Here is an 18,483-nt window from a genome sequence, read left to right on the forward strand (position 1 = left end):
GGTGGTCTTCCTGGTCCTTTCTCGTTCCCTACAAATCTCATGACCCCGTTACACGATATGCCCGCGTGTGAAGTACTTTTAAGTCACATGCGTGGAAGAAGAGTTTGGATTCTGGTGGGATCTGGCATCGTCTGTTTTCCTCACATCGCTAAATCGGACCTATTGTAGTGAAATGGAAGTCCAAGCCTAAAATATCGATATTTGCTTGCTATCTTTTCTCCTATCGATGGTTCTGAAAAATGTTCTTGACGCGTGACAGATCATTCATACCATGCTTCCGAAATAGGCGTGAGAGTTACTAGTAATACAAAGCACGCGAGCAAAAGGTGTTTCAGCTGTGTTTGATTGTCTTTTGTGTGCTTTTCTACAGTCTTGTAGCGCAATATTGTGAGTTCAAGATTTGGACAAAGTTCACCAAACGTAAACAGCTCGTAGAATGTTCGAGCTCACCTAGCGTGACACATGAATCGTCAAGAGCCGCACCTCTTGGATAAATTATTAACGGGAATATGGCCAATAAACAACAGTACGAATCATTGCCTGGGAAAGATAGCGGTGAGAAAGAAATGAGCGGGGCTGAGGGAAAACCTGTGGTCCTGAGCCAACCAATGAAGCTTTCGGCTACAGAAGAATATGTGCTGAACTTGGATCCAAACGCGGTAGCAGGTATTTGTATAGAGCTCATTGTGTCCTTGGGTTGAAAATATCTGTGCCTATTGAAGGCTAAAATTAGAGGCCGCCATACGCCCAACTAACGGCATTAGTTTAGGAGCAAATTTGCTATAGAATCAGTTTACACAATCGCAGGAACAGAATACTCTGGGATCTATTGCGAAGACTCGCTTAAAAAAAATGTTTACCTGGAGTGCATTCGCTGTTTTGGGTCTCCTTGCGTTTTGTACTTCTCTGGGGCGTTGTTTTCTTCGTTTGGGCGTAACTTGCTCGATCGTTCCAGAACACCTTGATTTCTTTTTTGTTGATTCGTGATAGACAATGAATATTTTTTTATTAGCTGCGCTGTAGATGATAAGAGCCACTGGATCGAGTTCAGCCTTCGGTATATTTGCAAACACAGTCCTTCAGATCAGACCTGCCTTTTTGTTGTGCAACCAAACTGAGAAAACTAGAAACCGAAGCTTACTTTGCAACAATATTGTAATGATCGCTTAAGTTTGTTTGCATGAGTTGTTTATTCGAAAAGTTAGTGACGTCTGAAGGATCTACTGAGCTTATTACATATCAAGCGTAATAAGTGGTGTTTTGCGTTGAGGGTCATGCATATCTCTTGAATTAATTCCTATTTAGGTGCAAAGATCATTTGGACTTGATCATGAGAAGATAAAATTTCGATTGTTCTTAAAGGGGAGAGGAGACTTAGTCCGGAACATCTTGGGCTTTTAACTTGTGATGGAGTAATTTACTGTCCATGCATCTCTGAATCGGTGGATTCTTGCCAAAGAAGACTAACCAAACATGTCGTTTTAATATATTCGACCTCTTTAGGCAATGGCTCACTAGTTCTTCAGTTCTTCATTTTTATTACTCGGTAAAGCTAAAGTTGCTATACACCAAGATAAAATGAAAAATAACAAGCAAACAAATAATAACAATAACAACAATCACAATAATACTTTAATATTGCTACTACATTATAAAAATTCATAATTAATCATATCAAGTTGAGATCTAAATTGGGAAACGGACGTAGAGTGTACAAAATGAGCTGGGAGCAGATTCCAGTGTATAACAGTTCTGGGAAAAAACAAGTATTTGAAAACATCCAGTGATGGAGAAAAAGTGTTCAACTTAAAATCGTGTTTCGTTTGAGTGGCCGTGGTGGAGCGGATAACGTAATCCTCAGGTGGAATAGCAACCAGGCCTTTTAAAATTTTAAACATCAAGGTCGTGTTCGATAATGGGATCAGCCGTTTTTAGTTGGTTGGGTTGGGTGAGTTTTTTCGTGCTCTATTGAGAAATAGCCATTTTCGGTTGATTTGGTTGATCAACTTTTTCAACCGGCATCAAACTAGGTTGAATTGGTTGAAAAAGCATGGGCAGCGACCGCTGTCATTTACGCGGGCCATTTAAAGTCGGCCGTGGGCTCCTGTCTTGTTACTTTCGCTCAACATGTCAACGCTGAGAAGTCTGGTAATAACTATTCCCAGGAGTTACTGCGTTTCAACCGAAAACGGTTGGAAAAGTGTTTTATTGGGAAACCTCAACTGCTTCAACCCTAACCGGTTGCGGTTGAAATGGTTGATCCCAATACAACACGACCCAAGATCACTTGGTGACGTTTTCTTAGTGATGACAGGTCTGGACATTTTAGTTTCTGCAATAAAGCTGACAGGCTTTGTTGCCTTGAGTAGTTGTGAAATACAAAAGGGAAAGCACGTCTCTGGATCTTCTCGAGCTTATCAGAGTTGCGTTTGGTGTATGGGTCCCAGACCGAGCTAGCAGTAATGACATTATTTCTCCCTACATGGAAGGGGTGTGGTTTAAAGGTGATTTTTGCAACACTCAGTTCAAAGATCTAGTTTCTAGGGCTATAAAAGAAGATGTTCCGGAATAGGAAATGTGCCTCATTAAATTCCTATGCATTTTAGCAAAGAAATCCTTAGTAGGCAGAAATAACTGTTTGTATTCCCATCGAATATCGAAATTCAAATATTTACAAGTGTGTGTTTTCCTTATGTCTCAAATTTATTTTTAAGTGGTTACAAATCGTTCATTGAATCCTACAAAATTCGAAAATCACGTTTTTCCATGAAATAAATGTACATTTTCATGCTAGTCTGAAACATTTACGGTATCTCCAGGGGAGTCGGTGACTAAGGCATCCAGCATAGTGCATCTTAGATTGAGATGCACTAAGCCTAGGACTTCTTCGTCTTGGAATTTGTTAAAATGCATGTAATACAAAAAGGCAGTGCCCTAACAATATTGAAAAGTATTTACTGGTCACTTCTGAGACTGTATTGCCATCTGGGCTCAAGAATGTAAGGGTTCCATGGAAAATAGTTAACTACAACACTTAAAATGTGGAAGAATGATAGCTTGCAATACCACTTCCTTGTAAAAACAAAAAGAAAGATGACTTATTGTTTTCAAAAACTGTAAGTCTAGAAAGCTTATGGCTTTCTTAGAGTGCCTATAAACCCGAATTTTTTGTTTTGCTTTGAGAAATTGTTGTATCGCTCTGAGCAAAATGGTGCAAAAATTTTTGTTTTTGGTTAAAACCGGAATTTTTTACGAATTTTCAAAGTGGCGGAAATGCGAGATTCGAAAACCCATTACCGAGCTGGTGAGCTTGCCGAAAGGGAATGGGTCGAGTGTAATTCGTGACGTAAAACCCGGACTGTGAGTTTCACAAGTTGTGACTTCCATCAGAGGTGAAGCCATGCCTGAGAAATGTGTTGTTTTCGATTGTAGCAATGTTCGAAGCAAAGAGAAAGGGATACTGCTTCATCCCATACCGTTTTACGGTAAAAGTGAAAGCGAAAAGCAAAAGCGAAGGAAGAAGTGGGTCGATTTTGTTAAATCGAAACATGCTCATTGGGAACCCACCGAGCATTCGGCGGTGTGCTCTTCCATTTCTGAAACTTCCGTATCTGAACCGGAGGACAGAATGAAGTCGTTCGAAGCCATTTCTTGATTAACACCTACGCTGGTTACAAATGTCAGCCGAACAGAAATTGTTTTCACCGGCAGGCAGGGAAAACTACAAAACTACGCGTCTCCTCTGTTGATTTGCCTGATGCTAATGTCCGAGAATTACGTCACTAGGCCCAGTCTCCCTTTTACCCGGTCGCGGGCAGAGAAAACCACACTTTAAAAATTCGTAAAAAATTCCGGTTTTAACCAAAGACAAAAATTTTTGCGCCATTTTGCTCAGAGCGATACAAAGATTTCTCGAAGCAAAACAAAAAATTCGGGTTTATAGGTACTTTAAGGGGATGAATGATTAATATTTGTGAAATTTCAAAACCAAGATTGTGAAAGCCAAAATAGAACTACAATCTGGGACCAAACTCATTCTCTATTTTAGAATTCCCCATAATACACTTTGTTTGCCCCCCAAATTTTGCATAAACTATTGTCTTCAAATGCTCTTGGGGACACTGCATATTCCCAAGAGCATTTAAAAACAATGGTTTATGCAAAATTTGGGGGGCAAACAAAGTGTATTATGGGGAATTCGAAAATAGAGAATTGGGGAATTGTGACTCACCACTATACAATGTTCATTCCCCAATTTATCTGTGATTAGAGATTAACTTCTCCATACTTTGCCCCCTCACCCTAATCCAATGTTGGTTTAGAACAGCCAAAAGTTTGCACAGTATTAATTTTTTCACCACATTATCAACAATTGAAAGGGGAGAGGGGGGACCAATAGACTTTGTTTGTGAGTGCGTGTCCAATGATGTTCATGATGGAATTTTTCCCAAGAGTTTTGTATAAGATTGTAGCTGTTTAACCTATTCCCACCTAAGAGTGATACAGATTTTATTCTATCTTACACCAGACAATTTTGTTCATCAGTAGAGGGTGGTCTGTTGGAACACAAACTAGGCCTGTAAAAATAGGTCAGCCTTAAGCTTTCAGCTACTTAGCTGCAGCAAATTTAAACCAATGCAGATTTCACTTTTTTTTTTTGTCCCATCCCTTTCAAATAATACTGCCTCAGTGTTGCAAATCTTGTATGACAATTCCCTTAGTCGATGAGTAAAAACTAAAAAAAATTGTTGTGGCTCCAGATAATTCTTCAAAAAACACATGGCTGAGACAGCTGGCCATAACACCTTTCAATGCCTTTCTTAGATCCACCTGCTTGATTTTTAGCTTTAATTATTTTCCAAATTGCTAAATTATTATTTTTGAAGTTAGTGTGAGACACCATATCCTGACCACCCACCAAACTGGGAGTTAACTCATTTTTTTCTTTTCCTGTTTATGCCTTAAGGTTGGTCTGTACAGGAGGTTGTACAGAATTTTCTTGAGCATGCTGGGCTGGGTTACATGGCAGAGCAGTTTACTGTTAACAAGATAAATGGAAAATGCCTCATGCTTTTGACTGAGGTGAGTGTTTATCATTTTTATTTAGAAAGTTATAACTTTTCTATTCTTACGTAGTTTAGTTATTCCTATCTTTTTTGTTGAGGCAGAAAAGTCAGATGACAAATTAAGATTTATGTTCACCTTCTAATCTCTTTATTATAGGTTATGTTTAGAGTATTTAAAACTCACTTTTTTAAAGTTCTGTTAGCTCTAAAACTAGTATCTGTACTTGCCGGGCAATTACTCTCTTAATCAAATTGTGTACTTGTGAATTAATTTCACTTGTGTTTTGTCCAAAATCAAATAATTACCATCTCCAAAAGGCTCGGGAACTTATTTGATTTTGGACAAAACACGCATGAAATTATTCTCTAATTTCACTCGTCACCATTTGATTACCCATACTAACTCACCCGCTACTGGTGCTCTATCCATGGACAAGCTTAAGTCATAAACATACTGGTATTATACAAACTTGTACAAACTGGTATAAACTCAGGTACATAATCAAGCCAATCCATCATGGCCACATCTCCAGTGGTTATTCTTTAACCATTTAATTTAACAATTTGACCAGGGTCATCTCCATGAGCTGGGCATCTCTTGTCTTGGCGACAGGATCTACCTAACAGAGCTTATTGGTTTGCTAAAGAAGAAGAAAAGAGAAGCTGATTTGAGTGCTGCCAAGTGGTCAGGTGTCACACCTGCTCCAGGCTTTGCTTACAAAGAAGATTGTGGAGAATGTTGCCTTGCATACTTCTGTCCATGCTGTTTGGCCAAAACTTCCTGGCGCGTAACTGGCCAAGGTGTATTTTACAAAAAGGAACCCCCTTGTGGCTTGTGGAAGGAAAGTGAGAATGCAGTTCTGCTTTTTTTTTCTAGTCCCTACCCAGTCAATCTTCAAAATTTTAACTTATATTACTCCCTATCCCTTCCCATCTGGATTTCTATTTAAATAGAATAATAATAATAAATAACAATAATTATTGTTTCTCTACAAAGCTACCCTAGTAATTCCCTCTTTAGGGTCAAAGTGACCCTAGGGACGACTTTCAGATTAATAACCGCCCGAGAAAATATCCTGGAAGTGAATGTGATATTTGTTATTTTACAAAACCTAAGAACAAAAAAAAAAAGGTTTTAGTCCTTGAACTACATATCCTAAGTGTAGTCATCAAAATATCAACAACTGAGAGACAAGTCAAGAAGACAAAAGAAAGAGTGCATCTTTTAAGCCCATAAGCCTTGATATTGATACTTTTGGCATTATATGACAGTGCACTTCATGGTTGGTGATGCTGGTTAAAAAGAAAACAGAACTCGAAATTTTGCAAGAAAGAACTATCTAAATATCTTTCCTCGAATATTGCTGTAAAATGTCTGTGACATGTATTTAGCGCCCTCACTCTGCTTGCCTGGAATAGCCTTTGCTTAATGTAGGTGGTGTGTATGTGTGGTTTATTGCTTTATAAACTTTAATAAACTTGAAGTTGAACTTTCTAACTAACGCTTTTTTGCCACTCTTTTCCCAGTACACACAGAATACTTGGATTACCGATTCTTCAAGGATCTTGAGATGAAGAAAACTCGGAAATTTTTGTGCTGCTGCACTGCTACAGAGCTGGAAATGTACGTTGATGATCACGATAGTGGCGCAGCTGAAAAGGAAGGAAAACCACCCAATCCCGGGGCCTTCTACCCTCATGTGCTACGCCATCCAGAAGCTCGAAATGTGGAACAGATCATCAGGAATTCCTGGAACAAAGTCCGGCTTGTTGCTGAGTAGTGATTTGTTTGTATTTGTCCCTAAGGCCTGTAGTTTAAGTTAGTTAAAATCAGTGGTAGTAGTAGGAGAAGAATAGACATTATTATTCATTCAAAATATTTCCCCGTTTCTGATTGGTTAAAACCACACGCATAATTCACCATAACCAGCTGCTGTTCACCAAATTTGGAAAGAAACTTCGTCATATTGAATCAATGACGTCAAAAGTGCAGCCCGCTGCAAATTATTGAACCGTTGACCGAAAAAAGCTGGGGACGAGATTGTGTTATTTTTGTTGAGCAGAAAAATGGCTGCGAGTAGGTTTAGAAGTTTGAGCGAAGAAAATATTTTGAATGAATAATAAAGCAATTATTGAATTCGGCTTTCGTAGAATATGAAAAATTCTGCAGATCTCGGAGGATGTTATCCACCTCGGCCTTCGGCCTTGGTGGATAACACCCTCCTCGACCTGCAGAATTCTTCATATCCTACTCAGCCTCATTCAATAATTGATAAATATTATTAAGGCTTATTAAAGTTTTTTTTTTTAGCAGTTTTCCAGTTTTGACTGGATTTGTTACCTCCACAGCTGTATCTGTATCTTCATATTTTGGACAAGTTTGAGCTTTAATTCTGCTTTTTATCCGAGGATTATGAACTCGATAAAACCAAGATTTTTGTTTGCGTTGCAACGAAGACATCGTGGACTTCCACCATTTGTTATCACAGCGAATTAATTCGTGGGATCGCGCAGCGTCAAAATTATTCTCTTTCTGTTTTGTCAATCATCTGAATGGGTCACTTCGCCGTCGTTGACAACATTAGAGAACTTAAGCAAGGAGGCAACGAGGACGTTATCTCAAGAATAAATTCGCGTATTGTAATCACTTCGTGTCTATTTCAACCTTTTTCATATGAGAAGGGTGTGATAGTTTCTCAAGAAAAGGAAAATTTATCCTCAAGTGCTGACGTTTTTGATAATCCTCAAATTTGGTTATTTCACGTTGTTGCTTTGACAAAAGTTAAAAACGCATGTGCAGGGCGTTCAAAGCGAGACGAGTTGTTTACCATTTGCCCAAAATTTCCGGATCGTCGCGCCGCGCTTTACTGGATACCTGAAACTAGTACGAAACATGTAAAACGACTAAATGGAATACGAATTTCCGTCGGGAACGTCCCAACGGGAAAACGTGACTACCCTTTCAGAAGAGGTTGTTTACCATTTACCACAAAAATCCGGAAATTTCGGTTGGAATTTAAATGGTAAGCCTATTTTGGGCTTCCCAAACGGAAAATTTCCGGAGAAAACGGGATTTCTTGAAAGGTAGTCCAAATTTCCCAAACGGATATTCCAAACGGAAAACGTGTTTACCATTTGCATACCCCCATGATTTTGCCTCCCTCCAGACTCTCTCGGTAACCTTGTACGGATTTTGTAGATGGTACACGCCGATCCCAACTAAATTTCCCATTCGGGAGTTTTGGCGTACCATTTGAACAAACCTAGTACCAACCGGTTTCTGCTTGTAAATGGTAAACAACCAGAAGTTCCGTTCGTTCCGGAAATTTTCCAGTGGCACGGGCCAAACAATCGTGTTCCATTTACACCCCAACCGGAATTTCCGGGAATTTTTGGTAAATGGTAAACAACCTCTGTCAACAGAAATGTCTGTAGGTAGGCCCTCTCTAGGCATACTGCCAACTTCACTTATGCCTGTTGCAAGTGTGCAAACAACAGACAGCTGCATCGAAGGCGATGCGAACTCTACCTCCTCAGATGATTTACGGAACAGAATCAGGCTCTGTGCTTGCTTTTTTATATTTTGGAACATTTTTTGGCGATTTCGTCCTCACAAGACCGTAAAAGGAACAAAATTGAGGTTATGTAGGGGACGTGAGAATCCGACGGCAAATTTTTACATTTTTTTCTCTTAACTTCCATGCCATTCATACTTAATACAACTGCTAATAGTTGAGAAAGAACAATCGCAAAAAATATATGAATAACGCGAAGCTAATGACGTTCCTCTATCCGTCTCCCTTCTTGGAAGAGTCTCCTTTTTATTTTCTACTTGCTAAAATTTCGCTTTCCTCGCTTCTATTCTGCAAGAGCCTTTGTGGAGAACAGTGCTTTTAGTGAGACTGCACTTGCACTAAATCAATATGAAATCAGTATATTACTGTACTTATTTTTGGGCCTTAAGTTTTTGAGTTATCTGATATCGGTACTTATTTTTGAAGCCGCAGTCTTGCCAAATGATATTTGCGCTTATGTAATGTCAATGTATAGGGTTAAGGCCTGGCCAAACGCTCGCAACATTTCAACGCAACGTCTTGCAACACTGTTGCACGATGTTGCGACATGTGTTGAACGGGCTGGCCAAATGCACGCAACAAACGCAGCATGTCGATGTTTATGTGCCCCAGGCGCCTGTCGCGCAACAAGTGGACGTGACGCGCATGCCCTTGTGCAACAATTTTGCGTTGTCGTGGCCATTCTCGTCCCCAGAGGCCGCGATTCTTTCGGTCAGCACGAAGAATAACGACCTCTGGCAACAACGAGTACAACTTCATGCAACATTCAAAATGTTGCACGAAAAATTTGACCGTTTTCAAATTTGATCCAACATCATCCAACATGTTGTTCGCAACGGGGTGGCCAAACGTATGCAACATGTTGTGTCCAACAATGTTGCAAGAAGGTGCGTTGACTTGAAATGTTGGGAGTGTTTGGACTGGCCTTTATAGCATAATATTGGGCGAAACTTTATATGGTCATGGAAGCACAATTGCATGGTAATTTTATAAATTTATAACAGAATATAGATTCTTCGTTGAGCATTTTGGAACTTTGAGTGATATATGAATTACCTTGCTACAACGGGTAGTTATTGTGGGAAAGTGCCTGTACTTTAGTGGCTGGAGAATATTTGAACCGAAACAAGATAAATATTCTTATCTTCTTTGACATCCATTTTTTTTTTCCATTGCTTGTGTAGTACAGATCTGAATCATGTTTTGAACTTATTTCCAGTCATAATGAGAAAGTTATGGTGATTTGTCAACTGGCCTGACCAAAGTACAGGAATCAACCTCGTTCCCAGGGTCTCTCTTCTCTGCTTCCATTGTCGGAGGCAGAGAAGATTGACCCTGGGAACGAGGTTGTACAGGAATGTGCGGTGTTCCCACGAATCTCCTAGCTTCGGAAAATATTCATGCTCTTTTTATGCTGTGATGTCGGTCGAACGTCGTCGTCCTATCAGCTACTAGAACTCACTGGAGAGCTACAATAAGCGAAAAAAATATTTGAGACACTGAACTGGAAAGACCACAATTAGGACAAAATCACCTAACGTCACATTTTCCACTTGCACTCCCCCCTCCCCTCTCCACCCGCCTCCCCCGTTTAATGTTGGTAACGGAAAGAGGAAGAGTTGGGGATAAGAAAACAACATTGTTAGGAGGGAATTGTCCATTCTCTACTCTACAGCGGGGTATATTGTCCATTCAGGACCTAGATAAACGACCTACTAGCTCTCCAGTGAGTTCTTGTAGTTCAATGGGTAGAGCGTCCGACTGGTGTGGTCCTTTCGCCCGTTGCCAAGCAACTTGTATTTTATGTAACTACTTGTCGTCCAGTTTTGGTTTGTGAGGTTGATGTTTAGGTTTCCAAATCGTTAGACAACAGGAAGGCGTTCGCTAGGTTTTCTTCCGGATTTTTGTAATTAAAGGAGTTGCGGCTTTGTAACAGGCAAGGACCAACCTACTTACTTAAAAAAACTCAACGTAACGAATTGAAAACCGCTATTTTTTCAACGCTTACGAAATCTTCAATGTCTGCCTTCAGTAGATTGTTCATGATTCCAAGCAGGGACACAGGTCAACAGAACGAAACATTGAATCTAAACGAGGAATTCAAGGTTAGCGGCAATGATTATGAATAAAAGAAATGCTCGGTTCCAATTGAAGTTTGTTCCACGATTACAAAGGTCTTCTTCGCAGCAGTAAGATGTACAGTCACCACTGTCACCGCATTCGTTTTTATGTATCCCACAGCCTTCTTCATTAGTGCACCCTTGCTCAATCTTATCATCGGAACCAGCTTTGTGGATCGTTTTCTTGAAGCATCGATTGCTGTTGGGTGTACACTCCAGTAATGTTGACATATTTCCCTTGTCAGGATCACATTGGGAAAGCGTACTGTAGTCACAATGGTAACATTTTAGGGACCATACTGCAATTGAAACAGTGGTCAGTGAGAGTAATTTTGTAATTATTTTAACAAACATGAATCGTATGAAAAACCTTATCCATCTTCACCTGGACTGGGTTAGAAGAAATATGCACGAGAGTAAAAAAAAAACGAATTACAAATTGACAATTAAAAAAAGCACACTTAAATATTTATAAAGTGCATGGCAAGAAAGGTTCACAATATCCTATGACAACGCGCAGAAAATATTAGGTGGGCAGACACGAGGGGTCATGTCTCATGAAGTTCAACAAGCTGAACTTCATGGGACACGTCGCGGGGACAAAATCACCCCAAAATTGGTGTTGCACAAATATAAAAGCACCAGCTCATACGAGGGGACATGTCGCTGCAACATATCCCTGGGACATGTCGCTGCAACATATCCCTGGGACATGTCGCTGCAACATATCCCTGGGACATGTACCCGCAACATTTTCATGTGTGTGCACATGTTGTAATTTTGTCCCTTGTACATGTCGCCTCAGTGTGCACTACACAAGTTTTTTGTCGCTGCAACATATCCCTGCAACATGACACCTCGTGTCTGCCCACCTTAATGGCAGTGTCGGAACTGTTTTTTTTCTGAAAATGAAGTCACGGATTGATTCAAGCACTGATAGACACAACGTTTTTTAGTCGGCCACAACTTTCTTTTTTTATTCATATTAAAACACGTGTACTAGTGTTTTGAATCTGTTCACAACCGTACGCGGGCTGGCAAGCCTGACTAAACTTACAACAAACGCTTACAACGAGTCTACAAAAAGCGATAAAGCTAAAATTTGCATAACTAGAATGTCTACACGAGCAAAGAAAAACAGGCAATCAATAACGGGTCGACCCTAAGAAAATCTATTATACGTAATCAGAGCGATCCTCGCCATACAGGTCCTCGATCTTTTGGAATGTTAAATAGTACCAATATCATGCGCTACCGAAGAATACGAGTTTCTTTGCAACGCATTTAGAGATTGCCTAAAGGAAAAATGCTCCACCCACTCGAATGTCAAACGAAATCAAAATGGGACGAGATGTATTGCGCATTCCCAGTTTCCCAATTTCCATAACAACTGTGTAGCAGGTGCAGTGAACCTTTGATTACACTGATACTGCCCATAATATTCTTTAAATGAATCAAACATAAGTGGAGTACTATCCTTTCTGGTGGTATCTTTTTCATTGTTATCATTCCAATTAACTTTTTTTGACTGAAAACCTGAATCCTCTTCGCGAAATTTAAAGATAACTGCATAAGCAAGAACCTTCGTAACAGAACTGAATCCTGGTGAAGGTTTAAATGAGCGACATAAAAAGAAGCAAGGCTGACTGAACCATGAACGAATATATTTTCTTAAGCCAATCAAACAAATTTTCTTAAGCCAGTTTGAAAGGTGTCGCCTTTGTTTATCAGGGTTTTACAAGCAATGACTACGGTTTACAGTTTATAGAAGACGTTTGTCAGTGGTAAAATTAAACCTCAGTGATGATGAAAAAAAAGCAGCGCCTTTGAAAATAATGATAATGACTTTAGATACAGTTCAATCAGCCTTTCGTTTCAAAACGTCTTCGACTGGATTTTCATTCGTTCGTAAGCACATTTATGTTCTAGTACCACCGTAAAACCTCTTTATGATGGGCTATCATCTGCCCACTCCCTCTCCTTATCTGTACACCCATCTCGGACCTCACCTCGTTCCCAGGGTCTCTCTTGTAACGGTTACAAGAGAGACCCTGGGAACGAAGTTGAAGGGATGGCGCAGTGTTGAGAGCACTCGCCTCCCACCAATGTGGCCCGGGTTCGATTCCCAGACTCGGTGTCATATGTGGGTTGAGTTTGTTGGTTCTCTACTCTGCACCGACAGCTTTTTCTCCGGGTACTCCGGTTTTCCCCCTCTCCTCAAAAACGAAATTTTGATTTGATTTGCGTTAACTTGTTAATTTCAATTTACAGTGTCCCCGATTAGTGCTCTACGGCGGTAGAAGATAAGCCACGTAAATAAAGTTCCTTTCCTTTCCTTTCGGACCTAAACGAACCTTACTCACCCATCCCCCAACCTATGGACACACATTAAAAAAAAAAAGCTTTTTAAAATAACGCCTGCGCACAAGAGATACTGGTATAAGTATCAAGTCATTTTATCATCAACAACTCCACTGGCTATTCAATAGCCAATTACCGTAGGTTCTGTTTGGCATATGCCAAACAGAACAACATGTGGCGTCACGAGAAACATCGCTATATTATGTAGATGTGTTTTTCCTCTTTACTAAATTAAATAATTGACTACAAACGTAAAAGGTTACAAAGACAATAATTTGAAATTCATAACTTTTTTTTAAGCAATGCAATGAAATAGACGAGATCTTCATTCGACTAAAACGACGGTTTGCCAAACTTCGCGTGACGTCAGTTTGATCCGTCACGTTAGTTGTTAATGCGATCCTCATTTAATTTCTTAGCATTTTGTACAGAAATATCTAGCAATATAACGCTAAATTAACATATTTTTTGGCTTTGTCATTTAAAAAAATATAGATATATATATATATTTCATAGATCTTTGACCCACAATGAAAACGATCGGCAACTTGTTGACCGAAAAACTAAGAGAATATATGTAAACGGTGGGTAATGAAGCATATTTTTCAGGGAAGGGTTCCGGTGAACATCCATTAACAAATGCAATATTTGATACTGCATGAATGACAGAGCAACTACACGAAGACTAGACATTTTGCTGTCAATGGTCCATAGTGGAAAAGATCCGGAAAAAATCCCTTTGGGAGCGCAACCACCGATCAATGCCGGCATTCTGTTGTTCATATGTCGTTGTTCTACAACATTGCCGTTTTCCATTGTTACTTTTGTGTCCTACAGCTTAAGATCACAACGAAGCACACATGTACTGCATGGAAACTTGCGGCAAGTTAGAATCACTTTCTGCTTTACAGATAACCAGGTTTGGAAAAAATTGAGGCGACAAATGTTCGACACCTCTATGGGCTTCAAAACAGCTTATTATGCTACTAAAACATCACAGATTTCAAGTCCAACACAAGATAGGGTAAATTACGGTATTTTACGATCTACAAGCATTGAGCTCACCAAAGGCCGGTAATACACAGAAGAGGCAACCAAAAACAAGCAAACGGGTCATCCTGGTTGTCATTTGTACACACCAAACTCAAGACCAAGGTGAAAGCTCCTTATTCTTATGACTGATTTGCATGATTAATCGTGCATTAAAATATAAAACACTGATGGACCTACTATCAATAATAATAATAATAATAATAATAATGATAACAATGACTTATTGCAGAGTATCCAACAAAGTAAGTGAAGTTCTTCATCTACAATATCTACACTATACTCGCAACTCAAAAAAATAAATAAAATAAAATGAAGAATAGAAGTCTTACATATTTACTAGGAGTTTCCGTGTGATAGTGAGTGCTGGCGTGGAAACTGGGAGCATGCAGTGACTGGTATTCTTTTCAAGACAGCTGCTCATTTTTTAAGCAAGAGGGTACCGGAAATGTGCGTGAAAGTATTAAAAGAGCAAAGAAAGGTATTCATAGCTTTTATAGCCTGTGTGGCAGGCATTACTATTTTATAGGCAAAGGGATAATTTCAAAACAATGGCATGCCAGTTCATTCTTTGAATTTAAACTTCTGGCCCCTTTTCAGCAAAATAGTTACCTTTTGAGAAATGCTGAGAGTAGTTGAGCAAACGTCAATTTAAATGCATTGTCGTGCTTGAGAAGAGACTGCGAGCAGTCTCTATTTTTCTTTGACACCGTAGAGCGCGCGATTGCGTGACACGCCTCGTTTTTGCCACTAATTTGCATAAAATTTCATCCATCGTGCGTGGCTCTGAGGAAAGAAGGGCGACTGCTCGTGGTCTAGCTCGCGAACTGATTTATCTTCGATCAACGGTTGAAGACGTTGAGGAACAATTTGACTCGGTGATCAAATGTAAGAGGTTCAAAGACTGAACATGTACGGTTGAATGATGATCAATGACGACCAACTTGAAAAGTACTCGACTTTGTTAAGATTCCCTTCGACGTGCCGTGACGTCATCACGGGTATGAATACCCCGGATTATAGACATAATAACACCACAATCGACTGCGCATGCTTTCGATCTTGCATCCCACCAATCTCGACCCCAGAGCTCTTCTCTTGACTGAGGGAGAGAAGAGCTCTGGGGAACCCTGAAACAAAGTGTCTTCTCATTGGTTTTCGTGAAGAACAATCAAAAGCGTCTGTAATTGGGGCATTCGTGTTAGCACGAGGAGTGAGCAGGCGCCGTGAGGCTCAAATAGCCAATTTTTGGCTGTAAGAACCCTACCGCGCATGTTCTGCTACGCAGAGTTTCCCAGAGCCTTGGGTCGACCCGAGGCTCTGGTGACGAGAATGGCATCCCACAAATTTTGATATTTTTCGCTAATATGGAGAATAGGCTGCTGCCTCGCTAAGGCTCGCCAGCAACAATCGTGTTTCCTGCTTAAAGTTCGCAAAAGAAAAAGACTGAGGAGCTCTTAGACCACCTCAAGTCGGAGCCCTATTTCAAAATCTAAGTGGAGTTATATACGGCGAGGAGGGTGACAATATCAAAACAACTGTCACCAGAGCCTAAATTCAGCAAAAACAATAATTAGCAACTATTCACCGCAGTGGCTAATGGTGGAGCACCATTTCAACAGTCGAATGAGGTTACGGTAGACATGGAATCGAATCAAATTGAACTGCTTTTCTCTTTTGAACAGGTATAGTTGTTCCGTGCCAGCAAAGCCTTTCTTGACTGGACGAGAAAGAAAGGACTCTGCAGAAATCGTGTCAATTTGTTATTGAGTATGGGCGAACCGTTGCTTGGAGACAGCTTCAAACCCAGGCTAGCGCCATTAGCTTTTACTATCTCTGAGTAGCTGTGCTCTCTTTCTCTAACAATTATTTCCTTTTAATGATTTTTTACACTTTTGTATTAAGAGCACAATAAAGATTATTGTTGTTGTTGTTGTTCTTGCACTCCTGGACGCCATATAGATTTTCATACTGAAGGCTCGGTTTTGACCTTTGCCCTAACAAAAATGTGATGCGCGCGCTGCCTAAAACAGGTTTGACCGGAGTGACTAGCCCAGAAACTTGGGCTGCGGCGACTTTAAAGACTTGACACGATCTCTGCGGAGCCTCTCTTGCTTGCCCTCTGGTGAATTTTAGAGAGCGTCTGCTCGGGGCGTGTCCGGTTTCAGGCCAGCAACGAAGACCGGCCTCCGCTATCTGAGAGCCTGGAACGGGCTATCATTCAGTGCACTCAATACACGCAATCTAATTAATCATGCGCAATTTAATTTATGAATAGAAGCCAGCCATTTCCTCTCTGTCTACATCTTAAGTCAACTGACAAGTCTACGGGTTTCCTCACACCAAAAAATAGCAAGCAACCGCGGCGAGTGCAATCACAAGACAATCGAAAAGCACTTTGCAGGCCTTTGCAGGCGACGTTGGACGATGGGACGCTTTAGCGGTATCGTAGTCTTTGTTGCATTTGTCCGATTGACAGCTGGCCATCCTGGAGCAAACGGTACCCTGACCAAACTGCTCACAGGGATTTTTGTCGCAATCTTCGTATAGACAGCAACCTGCAGAGAAAACAAAAGGTTCGAAAAAATTATCCTTATGACACGAGCAAACTCGGAAGAAATCCGAGTGATCCTACCTTCCTATGACTTATTCGGATGCTCTATAGCCTGTTCCAGGCTCTCAGATAGTGGAGGCGAGGGCACGAGAACGAGCAAAAGAAATCGAGCGGGGTCTGGGCTCGTTCTCTCGCCTCCACTATCTGAAAGCCTGGAACAGGCTAAATGTTCTAACCCTGGGCAGTTGGAGGCACTATGTTTTGGAATTAGAGATTGGACAGAGAAATTAATTTAAAAAGAAAGGCAAATTACGCTTGTTACGACCTTAGCAAATTATACAAATTGGTACACCTGTCAAATTCTCACGCCAGCCTGGCACCGGAAGCGAAGCATCATTTCGAACAGTCCATAAAAAGCAATTATGTTTGCACATACGAACCACATAAAGCCCTTCACTTAAGCGGCCATTTTTACGCCGACCTCTAAATTGAGCCTGCGTTATGGTCAAGAGATACTACTGGTCACATTGGCATACATGGAGGGGTGGACGTAGGTACAGACGTACGGTCGCATGATGACGTCATATACAAAACCAAAATTTCTTGCATCGATGGGTTACCATATTTTCTTAACCATGGTGCTCCGCGCGCGGAGCTCCGCTATTACAGTCAAAACTGCTCAAGCGTTCCTCTGACGAGCGGATTATTAAGTTCATTATCGTAAATTTTATTTCAGGAATCATTTCAATAATCTGGTCTTCGGATGGATAATGCAAAATTCAAATCATGCCTCAGTTCAAAACTCGAATTTTGATTGGATTATTGCTCGCTTTCGGTGCCAGGCTGGCGTGAGAATTTGACAGGTGTACAATTTGCATAATCTGCCAAGGTCGCAACAAGCGTGATTTGCCTTTCTTATTAAATTCATTTCTCTGTCCAATCTTTGGAATTCGAAAACATAGTGTCTCAAGTTTGAGGATACTGGTAAGATTACAGAAAAGTAATGTTGGTAAAGTGAAATGACCGTTGTTTGACAGATTATGACAGATTATGCAAATCAGTAAACCTGTGAAATTCTCACCCCGGCCTGGCAACGAAAGCCAGCAATATTCCAATCAAAATTCGAGTTTTGAACTGAGGCTTGATTATTGATCCGACGAACAGAATATTGAAATTATTACTGAAATCAAATTTGCAATAATGAACTCTTTAATCCGCTCGTCAGAGGAACGCTTGAGTTGTTTTGACTATAACTTGTGATGAGAGAATGGACAGAAAATTGAAAAGCACCTGAGGTTACTGACTTTTTGCCCAGATGTGTTCAATTCACTACGGCCCTTACTTTTAAATTGAAGAACTCTCCCCAAACTTGTGTAGTTGACTGTGTACACCTGGCAAGCAAAAACTGCATTGACATTCGAAGAGTCAGTGCATTCCACTGTCTCCAAACCTGAACTTTCGCAACTGGTAGCTGCTGCGCCACCACAGCGATAGCACGTGATCGAGAACGCTGAAAAGATAACGCAGAAATAAGACAAGTTAGCACTATTCCCAGTTCACGTGAAACAAAAAATAAAGAAATCTTTGATTTTGGATCAACGAGTGGATTAAACCTTCAGATCTAATTAAATTTACATAATCTTTATTTTGCTACTACTAAGTGTAGTTACATTTATATCCCACATTTTATTGTGATATCTCTCTTTGTAGCCGAGTTTCCGCGTTCGCAGGCTAGCAAATTAGAGGACATAATTCAA

The 18,483-nt window shown here is 40.4% G+C and overlaps 2 protein-coding genes across 2 annotated transcripts in view; one reads left to right on the top strand and one right to left on the bottom strand.

Moving 5' to 3' along the window:
- The first annotated feature begins 404 nt into the window (after nt 1-404).
- On the top strand, nt 405-10,794 carry LOC138007651 (uncharacterized). Its single transcript, XM_068854687.1, has 4 exons — nt 405-666; nt 4,967-5,082; nt 5,639-5,912; nt 6,594-10,794. The coding sequence occupies exons 1-4, from the start codon at nt 510-512 to the stop codon at nt 6,845-6,847; spliced, it is 801 nt and encodes a 266-aa protein (XP_068710788.1). The 5' UTR covers nt 405-509; the 3' UTR covers nt 6,848-10,794.
- Nucleotides 10,795-16,415: 5,621 nt separating this feature from the next.
- The window catches only part of LOC138007654 (uncharacterized), a 10,843-nt gene continuing 8,775 nt past the window's right edge, over nt 16,416-18,483 (bottom strand). Inside the window, exons 2-3 of the mRNA XM_068854690.1 lie at nt 18,069-18,236; nt 16,416-16,730 (exon numbers count right to left, since the gene is read on the bottom strand). Coding sequence (XP_068710791.1) covers nt 16,510-16,730; nt 18,069-18,236 — 389 coding nt within the window. The 3' untranslated portion in view covers nt 16,416-16,509. The remainder of the gene's footprint in view (nt 16,731-18,068; nt 18,237-18,483) is intronic.

The sequence above is a fragment of the Montipora foliosa genome, chromosome 6, assembly GCF_036669935.1.
Source record: "Montipora foliosa isolate CH-2021 chromosome 6, ASM3666993v2, whole genome shotgun sequence".
NCBI lineage: Eukaryota > Metazoa > Cnidaria > Anthozoa > Scleractinia > Acroporidae > Montipora > Montipora foliosa.